Genomic DNA, 14,559 nt, shown 5'->3' on the forward strand with positions numbered 1-14,559 from the left:
TTTACCTTAATATTCTAAGCCGTCTTCATTGCTTTGCTCAAGTTTTATTGCTGGTTTGCTGGGAATATTGATGCCCTTTTGGGGGGGCTGACTCGACTTTCATTAGGCATTCAGGGATGTTTGTGAAGCTTGCTGCGGGATGGCCTGAGCAAATAGAATGAGTCAATACTGCCACCTAGTGAGGAGTGGAAAGTGACACTAGTGCAGTGGCTATCGTTGTTGCTCTCCGCCTTTCTTTCCATCCTGGGCAAATGGTGTTTTGTTTTGACGACCCCTGAAGGCAAAAGCCCAACGTTCCACCACCAGCGGGAATCGAGCCCGCACCTGCTCGCACCGAAAGCGGACAAGTGAACCACGGCACCATCAGGCGGCCTGAATGTGCAATTTCTCTTTATTCTATTAAAAACAACAACAAAAACAACTAAAGTATGGTTTTCTAAGTCAGATGTGGCCCACTGAACTTGGCATAGTTAGCCATGTTGGAAAAGACCTTCTGCCGGAGCCGCCTGGTGGTGTGGTGGTTCACTCGCCTGACTTCGCTGCGCCTGGCGCAGGCCCGATTCCCGCTGGTGGCGGTACGACTGGGAGTGCCCTCCGGGTTCTCCGCTACCCTTACGAGGATGCGCGGTTCGGAAGATGAATGACCTTCTGATGGCTCTAATGGGAAATTTTACGGCAGCTTGCCGAACGGCGGCGCAGGCCGATATCGTGTTCTTGGTGGACGAGTCGCGAGGGGTCGGCGCCAGCGGTTTCTCCGAGGTTCGAGGCTTCATCTCGGCGATGCTCTCCTCCTTCCACGACAGCCCCGTAGGAGCCGACGGCATTCGTTTTGGGGTCACCGTCTTCGGGGACATCCCCAGGTAAGCGTCGATGACTCAGTCAGGATCTCGCCTCACCTCACCTGGGTTTTTGCGTATAGGATGCGCATCGCTCTGACGGACCACGACTCCCTGAAGGAGGTGCTGAAGGCCATCAGGGTCCTACCATACGAAGGCGGAGCCAGGAAGACGGGTGCCGCGCTCCGTTTTCTGGCAGAGCAGGCTTTCAGCGCCGCCATCAGTCGGGACCTCGCACCCAAGGTACCGTATTTATTCGAATATGCGCAAAATCTTGTACCTGAAAACTGAAGCAAATTTCGGATGTGTGTTATACATGAGGTCTTCACTTTTATGATCAAATCCCTGTGAAAAATTGCCTTCCACCGGTGAAAAAGTCCTCACCCGTTATAATGGGGAATGTAAAACCTATATTTGTCCGCCAGATGGCGCGCGAGAACCCATTCTACCAGGGCCCAGGGGATATAATCTATATCTGCTGCGCTATCTTCGCTGAAGAAAATTGTAAATTCAATTTAAGAATTGTGTTCATACTGGTAGTTTGTTTTACCAGGTTTCCGTACCATATGTTTTGTCATGGGGACATGTGTTCAGCATTTGCCAGTTACCGGTACTGGTGCCATCTTTCGTGTGAGCTGAGAAAAAGTGGAGAAAAAAAAACATGTATACCAATTTTTAGTCACAAATTATGGGTGCGCGTTATACTTGAATAAATTACGGTACCCGGAAAAACGCTCCCTTTCCCTGATAATAGACCCCGGTGACATGCCCGGTTCGCACAATCGCGGTAAAGTCAGAGGCGCCTGCACCAGACGCCGACTAAAGTTGTCCACTGATAAAACGTGAAGTCTTTTCCCTCTCTATCAGCGGCGGGAGACACGGAATAACTCTGACGGTTAGCATTCCCATCAGCTCGCTATCTTGCGAGTGTGCGTTTGAATAATTTTGCACTTAACGTGGGAAGGCGGCGGGCAGGGGATTAGGCTGATATATTGAATTTGTAGCAGTGGGCTACAATCTCATATTGACGCGGTCCTGCTGCTGCTGCTTCTTTTTTTTTCTTGGACTTGACGTGAACTTTGCTTGATATTTCTTAATGAGCAAATTGCTAGTCTCAGTGGCATCCCGCTTGCTCTTGCCACTTGATTCTTTCAATTATAAATTCAATTATGAAATAAGCCACGGACAAATCTATGGGGGGCGTTAACCAGCTCGATGCTGTTTTCAAATGTATTTTTCTTTTATTCCTCAAACATTGGATTGTTAATCATTCAGCACACCACTGCGCAGATGTTGAATCTTTGAAATTGATTCGCATAGTAAAGTATACAGAATAGCTAAATCTTGAGGGTTTGGATTTTTTTTTTTTTTAAATAGACTAATCTACATTAGATTTTAAGTCGTTTAACGCATTTTAACTGGGAGGGGATGCCAACCTCTCCATTCAAAATGGATTGAGGATTTATCATCTACAATGGCAGTCAATGGGTTGTTCCAATGTATGCTATGCGTTTTTTTCTCTTACAGAGAACATTTTTATGCAGTGCTATTTTAGAGATTGAAAGTTGTTTTCTTTTGAGTTCCAAGTGTAGTGACAGCAATTTTCTTTGTGTTTAGGTGGCCATTTTGATCACCAACGGACCCTCGGACGACCCCTTGGCCGCCGCCGCCAAAGAAGTGGCTGACGAGGGGATTTCACTGTTTGCGCTCGGTGAGTTGGCATTATGAATTCCCTCAACATCCGCACTGCAGCGGCACCCTCAGATCTTATCTGGACCGTCCTTGTTAGAAATTCATGTCCTGGCCGCTTGCGATTCATTGTATTCAGGAACTGTATTATTTGGCCATTTTCACATTTCCAAGTCACGTCGGATGCAAGTAATCACTAACACACACGTGCAGTATCCACACACATTTTTCTCCCCTTGCTCGGAGCCCTGCAATAATTAGTGCTCATTAGCCGATCGCTCTCTAATTGCGGCCATTATTCACCGGCCGATTCATCTTCATCACTGACGCCGAGCAGCGCTTCTTTTATTAATCATCTGGCGAACCTGCGGGTGCTAGCCAACAAACTAAAAGACAGTCGCACCGCAATCTGCACACATGTGCTCACATGTGGCAGTGCCAAAGGGGGAATTGATTCACGTCTGTCATGCCAGAAGCTGTTGGGGGGGAAAAGACGATCCTATGAGCATCCTACTACGGTAAATACAAGCAACATGGAGAAACCTGAGTCAGCTCATGGTAAATGTGCTGTTTCATTGGTATTTTGAAGCAGAAGGCTGGTGCAACTGTGAGGACATTAGAAAGCGCACAGCTCCACCTGATGGATGATAAGAAATACTGCTACTGGTGTTCAGGTTTGAGGGGAGCGGATGAGGCCGAGCTGAGGACCGCCGTGTCTGAGCCGCACGAAGAGCACCTCCTGATGGGTGTGGATTTCCCCTCCCTGGAGAGCATCCTCCCCAAATTGTCCCGTCGAGTGTGTTTCACCGCCTCGGAGCCCCCGCGACCCATTAAAACCATCCAGCCTGGTGAGGGGAGATGCCTCGACCCCTCCACGGGCAGCAACATCATCAACTGATCATTCCCATCTAGTCAAAGAACCCGCCACGGGTCCGAGAGACCTCCGAGCAATCGACGTCGCGTACGGTTCGCTTCGACTGACGTGGACTGCGGCTACGGGCGACATCGCCTCTTATCGAGTCTTGGTCGTCCCCCTCAATTCCGGTGGGCAACTTGTCCTCACCCACCGCAGACAGGTAAGCCAAGTGGAGAACCACTTCATAACTTGATCACAGCATCTATTTATTGTACTTTTTCCTCCCGAGATCGATCTTAAAGCGGACGTGACGACAGCCGTGGTGGACGACCTCAACCCCAAGACATCCTATTCCTTGACCGTATTCGCCGTGTACCCTGGCCTCATTGGAGAGTCGGCAACTACAACCGTCCAGACAAGTAAGTGCTTTACCGAGACCCCCCAGTGTCATTGTCCTCAAGTCTTATTTTTATCTTTCAGCACCGTTACCTCAAGTGTTAAACTTCCGCATCATCGAAGAGGGTCTTTTCTCACTACGTCTGGGATGGACTCCTCCTCTCAAGAAGCTCAACGGCTTCAAGATCTTCATCCCGAGACGTACGATCGCGGCACATTGCACAATGCTTCGTTTTTGTCCGATTGACGTCCGCTTTCCCAAAATGCAGCCGACCGACCGGGTTTTGTGTACGAGCAGCTGCTCCCTGGTGATGCGTCTTCTCACGTGATCGACAGCCTGGAGGAGGACAAAGAGTACACCATCAGTATTTATGCAATTTATCAACAGGGGCCGAGTGAACCGGTGTCCATTGTGGGGAAGACATGTAGGTTTGTTAGTGAAAAAAAACAACAGTAAATCAACACAATTCTGAAATTTAATGGTGTTATGCAGTTGTCATACTACCATTTATGCACTGGAGTGCACTGTTTTTCCATAGAAACACCCTGGTTCGTCCCTCTTTTTAAGTGTGGGCTGGGTTTTGAAATTGGAGTTCACCGTGACATGTTTTCTGATCAGATATTTATCATCGTGATGTGTTTTATTAGTAAAGCTGGTCGCAATTCAAGAGCTCCTTGTCCAGAATGCCACCACGGACACGGTACAGGCCAAATGGACGCCAGTTAAAGGTGCTACAGGATATCGTCTCACGTGGGCGTCACAGGGTAATTGACGCCTGTGATCTCCCTGGCAGCCATATTACAGAATACCTCCAAATATTATTACAATCCAGTTTTTTTTTGACAAGCCTCTTGTGTTTTTTAGACGGCCACATTGAGAACATCAACCTGAGAGACACTTTTAAGTTCTACATGATCCAGGGCCTCCACGCTGGCTCCGAGTACACCGTCACCATGAACCCCATTTTCGGAGACATCGAGGGGCCCGTCACATCCGCCAAAGTCGAGACACGTAAAACTGCCGCTCCGGAAAGAACTCGAACGCCGTGTGCTTTCTGTGAACTGACTCGATGCCGTCTCGCTAGTTGACAGCAGCGCGGTGCAGACCCTTAAAGTGTCGGCCGTCAGCACCGGTGCGGCGGTGGTCACCTGGAATGCCGTGTCGGGTGCAACGGGGTACCGACTTGCTTGGGGACCCACAATAGGTGAGCCGGAAGTTAGAATGTGGCCACGAATATTGGCTTACATTTGTTTGTTTTTTTTGCTATTTTTATTCAGAGTTTGCGGGTCGGGACCGTCCCAGGCAGTTGGCACTGAACGGCACCACCATCGAATACCAGCTGAAAAACTTGGCCCACGACACCGAGTACGCCCTTACTCTTTACGTGCTGTTCGGATCGGTGGTCGGGCCCGGGATCACCGCTACCTTCCGGACATGTCAGTAACCGTGTTTGGAAACAGCTTTCATTGGCAGTAACCGATGAATAAGGCCCTCGTTTAAATGAGTCAAACGTCTACTGTTGTCAATAGCAGGGCGATGATTGAAGTACACCTCCAGATAAATTGGCTCTCCTCCCTCCTCAGCTCCTCTAGGTTACGTGTCCAGTTTCGAAGTCACATCCTACAACAGCACTTCCATCGACGTACAGTGGAGTCCAATAGTTGGCGCTACTGAGTACAAACTCACCTGGAACGCTGGTAAAAATCTTCTCCCTTGCCTGCGCCTTCATTTTCACATTCCTGAGTGTCACGCGCTTCGTGTCTGCAGACGACGACGGCGGCGGCAAGCAGACGGCCTACTTGGACCACAGCGTCCTGGCTCATCGCATCACGGGGTTGAACCCGCACTCGGTTTACACGGTCACGGTCCGCGCCATATACGGGAATACCGAGGGACCGGAAATCTCCCTGACGCAAGCCACAGGTGGTGAAAATGACATGTTCTTGTCGAAATTTCTCCAAGCGTGACCTGCATTAACGAACGTTTCAATCCTAGCTGCTGCTTCGGAATTCGAACCGCCCCAGCTGGTGAAAGAGGTCAAGATTGTGGACACTGGTGTTAACTCTGTCACCCTCTCCTGGAAGCAAACGCCCGGTGCAAGCGGTTACAAAATCTCCTGGATCCATTTCACTGGTGAGATTGTGCCTACTTTACGCTCGGGTGGCGTTTTACCACCTCTTTGATGGATTAAGGGGGAGAAGAGAGGTCCATTACGCTACCGGCCGGCGTTACGACCTTCACTATTGAGAACCTGCGCGAGGGTTCGGCCTACAAGATTCAAGTGTCGTCGGTGGCCGGAAACCGGGAGGGAAGTTCTGTCCTGGTCACGGCGCGAACACGTGAGTCCTCCTGGTAAAGAGCAGAACTAAGACATCCTTGACTTTGCCGTCTTTAATTCGACTCCAGTGGACCTCCCGAAAGTGACCGGCTTTACAGCCGTCATCACCACCAACGGCAGCACAGTTCTGAGCTGGAACCGAGTAGCGGGAGCCTCCGGGTATCTCCTCAGCTGGAGACACATCTCAGGTTGGAACACTTGCATCTGCATCATCCATTTTACTCAGTGTCGCGTTTTCTTCTCTCAATCGATATCCCCAATCGTCCCCCAGAGTTTGGAACTGATATGACGCGCTACGAATGTTATTGCATTGGGCGTATTGAGTCACTAAATGCACTTCAGTGGAGGAACATTCAAACTCTTGCAAACATTGCCTTGTACAGTTTGCCTGGAAGTCGTAATCATGTCCTTTTTGTTTGATTCAGTGTTTGAGACCAAAAAAGAGACGCTGGGTCCGACTTTCACCTCCTTTAAGATCGTGGATCTTCTGTTTGGCAGAACCTATATTTTCTCCATCCGGCCTTTATACGGGCAAGTGGAAGGGCCAATCAGCACTGTTTATCAAAGGATCGGTAAGGAAGTCTCAACGGGCTTGCAGGGTTATTGCTCCATGTCTTAAATTTAATTGACGAATATGTTTTTATTATTTCCGCACGTGTCAGTGGGACAGCATCCTCTATCACCCCAGGAAACAACAGTGGCCCCGCATTTTTCAGCCAACACCACGACCCCTCAAACATTCACCAGAACCACCAAAAGCCCAATAATTGTGCCTCTCGTTGATACTCCTACGACACCAAATCATCCTTTGGTAACACCCCAGTTCTCTTCACCCAGCTTCACTACAGCATCATCAAGAGCAGGTATTTTCCTCAACCAAAGTCCTAAAAAAATTTTTTTACTTTTATTCATTCAACGTTTTTTGTTTGCCAGTTTGCAGCCAGACCAAAATCGACTTGGTCTTCTTGGTGGACGAATCGTCTAGCATTGGTGCCAACAACTTCGACAGAATGAAAGACTTTATAATCCGAGTGGTCAGGCACTTCCCCCTCATTGGCCCAGAGGGCGCACAGGTGTGAGACGGACGGCTCCCTGTTCTGCACTCTACGTTGTATTCTGACCCCGCCCCCAGCCCGCCCAACCATAAGAATTCTTTCTTGACACTCTCAGATTGCCGTGATTCATTTCAGCGACGAGCCTCGAATTGAATTCCACCTTAACCATCACAAACATCGGAACGCTCTCCTACGGGGGCTCGGGGGCTTACGCTACGGAGGGGGCAACACCAAGACGGGTAACAAAGTACCACCGTGCATTCGAAAGAACAGAGTTTCATTAAATTCGGTGATCATCCCCATCCAGGAAAGGGCATCAGCTACGCCCTGCGGGAAATGTTCCAGGAGTCCGTGGGCATGAGGCGAGACGCGGCTCATGTCCTGGTACTGATAACAGACGGCAGGGCCCAGGACGACGTGGACCCGCCCTCCAGGATTGCCCGCGCTTTAGGTCCGTCACAGGTCGAGGTCGGTCAATGCTCCGAGCTCAGTGATCTAAAATCTCCCATCGCGCCCAGGCGTCAGCATCCTGGCACTGGGCGTCGCCAACGCCGACCTGCGAGAGCTGAGGCGAGTAGCGGCCCCAGCCGGCTACAAGAACGTCTTCTACGCGCCGACCTTTGAAGACTTTGCGTCCGTCGAGGGGGGATTTATTGACAGCATCTGCAGCCAAGAGCTCCTTTGCGAGTTTAAACTACGCCGGGAAAACGAGGTAAAAGCGAAATTTGAGTTATTATTGCCGGAATGCAACTTGAATTCTCCTCGTTCACGTTAGCTGACTCAGACGAGCGCCCCCACCGATCCACCAAAGGTGCTGGCAGAACCTGGAGCCCCCTGCCAATGTGTTAAGGTTCGTGGATCAAGAGTAATAGAATTCATATTCCTGGTGAAGCGGTCCTTAAATCTGGTTCTTTTCTTTTTTTTCTCCAGGGCCAAAAAGGAGAAAGAGTGAGTTTGATTCAAATGACGCGGTGCTCTCGAAATACAGTCATGTGTTTAAAAACGAAAATCTGCAATCGACATTGTGCTTTCACAGGGCGATAGCTCGGGAGGAGGTCTGGTAAGTGTCACTCAAAACGTAGGGCAACTCTGGAGTATTTTTCGATGACTCTTCCATTTCTGATGATTTATGAACACCATTACTTAAAGTGTTTGATGTTCATCTAGACATTCAGGCAAACTCCTGGACATTATGATCCTTTGACCTCCTCCAAAGGAGAAAAGGGTGAAAAGGTAAGTAAGCTGTGTCCACTTGCTGACACAATAAATCTCATGTTTTACAAGTCCATTCACTGCAAGACTAATCACCGTGTTGTGCTTGTTTGATGACATTTTCCTGTTGACAAATCAAATTTCTTCACCCTGACAGGGACCTCCTGGAAGAGATGGTGTCCCCGGGCTCCCCGGCCGACCCGGGAGAATCGGGCCCCCGGGTTCTGCCGGTCAGCGGGTAAGCAAATTCCGAAGAGAAAATTAAAAACAAAACACTGAGTCCATCATAAGAATGGGTTCAATGTTGCTTTTCTTTTCCAGGGCACTCCAGGTTTACTGGGCGAGATGGTAATTTTTTTTTTTTTTTTTAAACATCTAAATCTCTTGTCTTGAATGATGACTTTTCTCCCTTTTAAAAGGGTCCTCAAGGTCTTCCTGGTCCAAAAGGGCAGAGAGGAGAGCGAGTAAGATCGCCGTCAAACGGATTAGATGTTTATTGCTTTCAATAACTTTCATTTCCGAAGCGATCGTAATGCGGGTGACACATCCTCACAGGGTGAACCCGGTTATGTGATAGCCAGCCCGGATGCAAACTTCATTCCTGGCCGAAAAGGCGAACCCGGGTTCTCGGTGGGCCTCCCGCGCAAAAAACAAACAAACAAAAAAAATTCAGAGATGCATTTGAGTTTAACGGAATCTAATCATGTGACAGGGTCCTCAAGGATTGCCTGGAATTTCTGGAGTCGCTGGTCTACCGGGCCCAGTTGGACCACCGGGAATATCGGTCAAGGTAAGATAAGAATATGGCGCAAGCAGGACATTTTCTTCATTACTGCCATTCACTTATTGTCAATAATTTGCTAAATGTTCCGTCTTTTGAAGGGCGAGTCGGGAGAAAAGGTATACAAGACGGCAAGATGTCATTAGTTCGACTTGAAATGACATTTGTCGTTCAAAAGGGTTTACGAGGGAAGCCAGGAACAAAGGGCGACCCTGGAGAGGTTGGGAGCCCAGTAAGTCTAGATATGAAAGAGAAAAAAATTCGATAACAATGCATAACCATCTTTTTCTGTTTCAAGGGAATCGCAGGCTTCCCCGGACGCGCCGGCGTCGATGGCGTACCGGGTTTACCGGGGGTCAAAGGAGAGAAGGTGATGGCGTCGGCAAATGTCTTTTGCAGTATTTTGGATTTCTAAACGTTTAACTTTTCCAGGGCCAAAATTGCTGCACCTTACACAGAGCCCACGGAGAACCAGGAGAGAAGGTTCTGCATGCAAAAGGACTGATTTCAATATACCTGCAAGCCTACTTAGCATACAAATTTAATTTATTTGTAATTTGTCGCAGGGAAACGAGGATGCCGCTGTTTCAATGGGTCCAAAGGTAATTAACACTCTAGCTCATTACATGTTTCATTTTAAACTTTCAAAGGCAATTAGGAGGTTTATTCGGATTACTTTTTTTGTCTCTTTTTTTCAGGGGGAAATTGGACAACAAGGCGTCCAAGGACCCGTCGGACCTCGGGTCGGAACCTCCTCGTTCATATTTTACGCTGAATATTTGTTGAGATTTGGAAGAATTCACAGTTTATTTTGTCTGCAGGGAAAAAAAGGATTCAAAGGCGACAAAGTAAGTCCAAACAATAACATTAATGTCCATTAGTAGGGAAAACATACAAATGTGCCGTAATCAGTTGTTTTTTTCAAGGAACCGTCTTGGTAACCTAATCTGCGGAGGCTCTAAGTGAGTCCAAAATGAACAAATGCATTCATTTTTAGGGGGAGCGAGGAGAGCGCGGGGCTGACGGAGCGCAAGGAGCCATAGTAAGTGGAAAAAGTCGGGATGGTGCACTTTATATTTGCTGCTAAAAGGCTTAGGCAGAAGCATTAAGCTAAGAATCGGACGGGAATATGGAATCGGACGTTATTGTTAGCCCTCCCGCGCCCCTGCGAGAGATGCCGGTGATTACACACAAGATGTAATCCGAATCGTCAAGGCTTCAATGGGTACCTTTCACACATGGCACATTTTGTCCCGCCTCGCTGATTTTAATTTGGAGCGCCCCCCTTCGCCCTACTTCACCTTGCCTCCCCCTTCAGATTGTGACAATGATGCCATCTCCCTGTTTGCCTTAATGCCTTTTTGTTTAAAGCCTATGAAAAAGTCAGAGATAACTGCTAATTATGACAGCAAAGGGGAGATTTCTTTGTTGCAAGATGCGATGAAAAGCTGCAGCCAGCAGCTTTAAAATGATATTTGGGACACCAATCCATCCATAAATTTGAAAGAAAAGACTTCATAACACAATTTTATCCTAATTCGTCTTACTTGCTCCTCTGACTGCGACCCACCTACCCCCAAAAAATCTCCAAGATGTCATACCAAGAATAAGATGCAGATTTTCCGCAGTCTGGTATCTTGCTACCTGTAGTCTTTCTATTTGGGTGATGTCAACTAGCTAGTCTGGCTAGCCCAGCACTAGAAAGTTTAGACATGATCATCAATTCTGGTTGTGATGTCATAAAAAGGGGACGTTCCCTATTTTTGGTAGAATTACTGCTACCAGATTCAAGTGCCAAATTTATATTCTCCATGTAAAATGACATTGGCAAAGTCATGTAGATTTTTTTTCACACTCACTGTTTCCTAGGGTCTTTTAAGATCTTTAGAAAGTGCAAATTCTGACATTTCATGAAGACTTTAAAAAAGATAATCATGGTAATTTGTGTTGCTTTGGATGTTTTATCCGTTCAGGGTCCAGCCGGGCCTATTGGAATCAAAGGTGAAGAAGGACCAAGAGGAGCCCCGGGAGATCCCAACGGTGTAAGAGCACTATTTACACATGAATTTCTTTGGGACTTTTTTCATTTTAATTATGTTTTGTTGTCCTGTCATCGCAGATTATTGGTCCGACTGGTGAAAAGGGCGTCCGGGTGAGTGTTTTCTGCTGTTTGCACTGTCAAGAAAAAATTCAAGTGATTGTTTTGGATGGCGTTCTCCTCTGGGCCTGCCAATCAAAGACAATTAAGAGTTCCCCTCATTAACTTTGAGCGTTGAGACCCAATGACTCGGTGAGCCTTTAAGTTTGCTTTTGATGTGTCACACATCTGGTCTGACAGGGAGACGCCGGTCCGATTGGGCCCCCGGGAGCTCTGGGCACCAAGGGTGAACAAGGAGAGAAAGGAATAAAGGTTGGCTGTTTAAAAAGTGCAATGTGTGGGAGACAAAGAAATGAGCGACCAATGCAGCTTCAGTGGAACCCTTGTGTTTGCAGGGAAGTCCAGGTTTTGGGATTCCGGGCCTGGGGGGGCCCAAGGGGGAGAGCGGCGAGCGGGTGAGTCCCTAAATAAATGATCCATGATATTTATACTTTAAAAAAATAATATATATAATGTTGTTTTTCACAGGGAAACGTTGGTTTATCTGGAAAACCAGGACCAAAGGTAGTTAGAAATAGCGACTCCTACATACTTGTCAACCTCTGCCGATAACTGCCCTTATAAATGATTATGATTCCCCTTACAAACCCCCAAAAAACCTTACAAACACCGTACGACTCGTACGGTGTTTGTAAGGTTTTTGGGGGGTTTGTAAGGGGAATCATAATCATTTATAAGGGCAGTTATCGGCAGAGGTTGACAGGTATGCTCCTAATAACCGCCGCCATCCCTCCCAGACCAAACGGATGGGACGGCGGTCGTTAATAAGAAATGTATTGTCTAGGGACAGGATGGTCCAAAAGGCGACAAGGGGGATTTGGGCTCAACTGGAAATCCTGGAGAGCCAGGATTAAGAGGTAAAGATGTAAGTAAATCACATGAGGTTGACGGAAGGGATTACATTTGGGAATATGACAAAAGCGTCAAAAGGTACATTTTTCCCGCGTCAATGCTGTCCTTGTTTTTAGGGCCAACCTGGAGCGAAAGGAGAACAAGGAACCAAGGTGGCATGCGGGTCCTATAGCAGGGTAGCAAACTTGTTGGCAACTTGCTCAAATTCAAGTGATTTTGTCTCGTGCAGGGAGCGCAAGGAATGCACGGAGCGACTGGTGACCCAGGAATAAGGGTATTTCCGCAAGGACCAAAAATCCACCCAAGTACATTCTACGACTATATCGCGGCGTTCTTAAGAATCCATTTTGGAGCGCGCAGGGTCCGTCGGGACTTCAGGGGCGACCGGGAGAGCGAGGAGACGAAGGCCATATTGGAAACGCTGGCCCGACGGTAGGAAAGATCCCGTTTGTCAATGGCCGCATTTCCTAATCACCTCGTGAAATGTTTGTCCCTCCCGCAGGGACGGCGTGGAGAGAAGGGCGACAAAGGCGAGCCGGTACGTGTCGACTGCTCTCGTCTCAGTCCGCCGCCTCGCTTTTTATGGCGATTGCAATTCCGATATCTGAGCTCGGGCCTTTGTGCGCGCCACCCTTTCTATTTCCTGCCGACGCGTGACCTCTTTTGATTGGATTTTTTTTTTTTTTTGTGTGCGTCTGCTGTCGTCACAAAGGGAAAACCTGGACCTCCTGCCACACAGGTAAACAAAGCTTTTATGGTGACGTGCGACGGCTCCTCGTCGGTCCGGTCGTGTTTGTGGCGAGGCCGCTCGTAAAGTTAATACAATAACTGTAAGCCGTAAGAAATGAGCGCTCTCAATCTGTTTTTTTTTTTTTTTTGCTAGCCACTCGGAGGCAATATTTTCACCAGAGTCATCAAGGTAGCTTTATCGATAAAACATTTATGTTCCCAAGTGAGTATCGCCTTTCAAAGTCCTTACCGCTTCCATCAGGGCGAACCGGGTTCCAGAGGCGAAACGGGCCCACCTGGACTCCGAGTGAGTGCCACCTTTGCCGTTTTCCCCGCGAAAATGAGCGCCGTCACCTTCCAACTTGGGATTTTGTTCATTTGCAGGGTCCTGAGGGTAAACCTGGACTACCGGGGTCCTCTCTAGTAGGTATCCAAATGGCGTGCGTGTGCTTTTACTTTAGTCTGGCTGTGTCAAACCTGTGGCCAGCGGGCCGGAATGGGCTTGCCAGGGGGTCCGATCTGGCCTGCGGGCTTGTTCTGCCTGACGGGCACTTTGTAGCTCATTCGTACAAAATTAAATGCTCTCATTTTTTTGATAAGAGTGCCAAAAAAACTGATTTGTGAGTTGTGTGTATGCAATTCTGCACAATTTCCTATCTGCAATAACATTGGTTCATTCGCCCCCTCCCCTAAAAACAGCGCCTTTAGTAGCAGCCAATGAGTTAATAGGGAACCTTAAAATGGCCCAAAAGTCATTAGATCCCTAAAAGTCCCTGAAAATCAATAGGAAATGATCCAAAATGGACCCTAAGTACCCTAAAATGACACACTATTGACAATGATAGTTGTCCAATTCACTTAAACTGGCTGTGGATGTTCATTTTTCATTGCTATTGACTGGTCTAGACATCCAATCAGTTTTTGCTTGAGCGACAATTCATTCGCCCTTCCCAGTCAAAACGTATAGGATGTCGAGCACCGTCAATGGCGACAACTTTTTGGACGCAAAATAAAATGGTCCGGCCCAAATGCAATCTAGTTGGCATGAATGTGGCCCGCCAACCAAACAGATTTTGACCCCCCCACTTTAGTCCCTTCCCACGCACTTGTACGCATTACTACGTGCAGGCTGGTGCTGGAAAAGACGGAGTTAACGGTACGCCAGGAGAACCGGGCCTCAAGGTAATGCTCATCTTCTAATGTTGCTCTTTGCTTTTTTTATTATTTGCGTAACGCCCAGATTTCAAATTTCAGGGCGAGCAGGGACCCAATGGACCGCCCGGCCCTGTAAGTACGTCAACAAATCCAGATATTCTAGGTTGTAGTTAAATTCCCTTTCTGTTTTTGACAGAAGGGAGACAGAGGCGAACCGGGTCGGATCGGCATTGGCGGAATGCCCGGATTACCGGGAACGCCGGTAAAGCCTCCGCTATTGGCGATATACTCCTTCGACATAACGGACGGAGATTGTTTTGGCCTTTTCCAGGGACGAGCCAGCATCGACGGCAAACGAGGGCTCCCCGGAAAAGATGTGAGCCATATTTCTTGCCCATTTTGGCCGTTTTTTTTGCTCCCACTAAACACGTTTTTGCTGTTGCAGGGGGAGAAAGGCGAAACGGGCGCAAATGTAAGTTGTTCAAAATAACATAAAAACAG

At 48.0% G+C, this 14,559-nt stretch overlaps 1 protein-coding gene across 1 annotated transcript in view; it reads left to right on the top strand.

The window, feature by feature from the left end:
• The window catches only part of col7a1l (collagen type VII alpha 1-like), a 28,152-nt gene that overhangs the window by 1,696 nt on the left and 11,897 nt on the right, over positions 1-14,559 (top strand). The window contains exons 2-59 of the mRNA XM_077594499.1: positions 680-860; positions 920-1,079; positions 2,454-2,547; positions 3,200-3,373; positions 3,438-3,601; positions 3,671-3,800; positions 3,862-3,978; positions 4,047-4,202; positions 4,426-4,542; positions 4,643-4,789; positions 4,863-4,982; positions 5,056-5,214; positions 5,362-5,475; positions 5,546-5,701; positions 5,774-5,911; positions 5,971-6,117; positions 6,185-6,304; positions 6,542-6,688; positions 6,779-6,979; positions 7,050-7,189; positions 7,287-7,410; positions 7,479-7,622; positions 7,690-7,883; positions 7,947-8,021; positions 8,102-8,119; positions 8,208-8,231; positions 8,339-8,404; positions 8,541-8,621; positions 8,705-8,731; positions 8,803-8,847; positions 8,939-9,013; positions 9,096-9,173; positions 9,266-9,283; positions 9,343-9,396; positions 9,463-9,534; positions 9,597-9,647; positions 9,731-9,766; positions 9,863-9,907; positions 9,986-10,012; positions 10,162-10,206; positions 11,138-11,206; positions 11,284-11,316; positions 11,503-11,574; positions 11,658-11,717; positions 11,791-11,826; positions 12,107-12,187; positions 12,291-12,326; positions 12,404-12,448; positions 12,535-12,606; positions 12,677-12,712; positions 12,887-12,913; positions 13,058-13,093; positions 13,166-13,210; positions 13,288-13,326; positions 14,032-14,085; positions 14,158-14,190; positions 14,255-14,434; positions 14,504-14,530. Of these exons, the coding sequence (XP_077450625.1) occupies positions 680-860; positions 920-1,079; positions 2,454-2,547; positions 3,200-3,373; positions 3,438-3,601; positions 3,671-3,800; positions 3,862-3,978; positions 4,047-4,202; positions 4,426-4,542; positions 4,643-4,789; positions 4,863-4,982; positions 5,056-5,214; positions 5,362-5,475; positions 5,546-5,701; positions 5,774-5,911; positions 5,971-6,117; positions 6,185-6,304; positions 6,542-6,688; positions 6,779-6,979; positions 7,050-7,189; positions 7,287-7,410; positions 7,479-7,622; positions 7,690-7,883; positions 7,947-8,021; positions 8,102-8,119; positions 8,208-8,231; positions 8,339-8,404; positions 8,541-8,621; positions 8,705-8,731; positions 8,803-8,847; positions 8,939-9,013; positions 9,096-9,173; positions 9,266-9,283; positions 9,343-9,396; positions 9,463-9,534; positions 9,597-9,647; positions 9,731-9,766; positions 9,863-9,907; positions 9,986-10,012; positions 10,162-10,206; positions 11,138-11,206; positions 11,284-11,316; positions 11,503-11,574; positions 11,658-11,717; positions 11,791-11,826; positions 12,107-12,187; positions 12,291-12,326; positions 12,404-12,448; positions 12,535-12,606; positions 12,677-12,712; positions 12,887-12,913; positions 13,058-13,093; positions 13,166-13,210; positions 13,288-13,326; positions 14,032-14,085; positions 14,158-14,190; positions 14,255-14,434; positions 14,504-14,530 (5,162 nt within the window). The remainder of the gene's footprint in view (positions 1-679; positions 861-919; positions 1,080-2,453; positions 2,548-3,199; positions 3,374-3,437; positions 3,602-3,670; positions 3,801-3,861; positions 3,979-4,046; positions 4,203-4,425; positions 4,543-4,642; positions 4,790-4,862; positions 4,983-5,055; positions 5,215-5,361; positions 5,476-5,545; positions 5,702-5,773; positions 5,912-5,970; positions 6,118-6,184; positions 6,305-6,541; positions 6,689-6,778; positions 6,980-7,049; positions 7,190-7,286; positions 7,411-7,478; positions 7,623-7,689; positions 7,884-7,946; positions 8,022-8,101; positions 8,120-8,207; positions 8,232-8,338; positions 8,405-8,540; positions 8,622-8,704; positions 8,732-8,802; positions 8,848-8,938; positions 9,014-9,095; positions 9,174-9,265; positions 9,284-9,342; positions 9,397-9,462; positions 9,535-9,596; positions 9,648-9,730; positions 9,767-9,862; positions 9,908-9,985; positions 10,013-10,161; positions 10,207-11,137; positions 11,207-11,283; positions 11,317-11,502; positions 11,575-11,657; positions 11,718-11,790; positions 11,827-12,106; positions 12,188-12,290; positions 12,327-12,403; positions 12,449-12,534; positions 12,607-12,676; positions 12,713-12,886; positions 12,914-13,057; positions 13,094-13,165; positions 13,211-13,287; positions 13,327-14,031; positions 14,086-14,157; positions 14,191-14,254; positions 14,435-14,503; positions 14,531-14,559) is intronic.

This window comes from Stigmatopora argus, chromosome 23 (assembly GCF_051989625.1).
Source record: "Stigmatopora argus isolate UIUO_Sarg chromosome 23, RoL_Sarg_1.0, whole genome shotgun sequence".
Taxonomy (NCBI): Eukaryota; Metazoa; Chordata; class Actinopteri; order Syngnathiformes; family Syngnathidae; genus Stigmatopora; species Stigmatopora argus.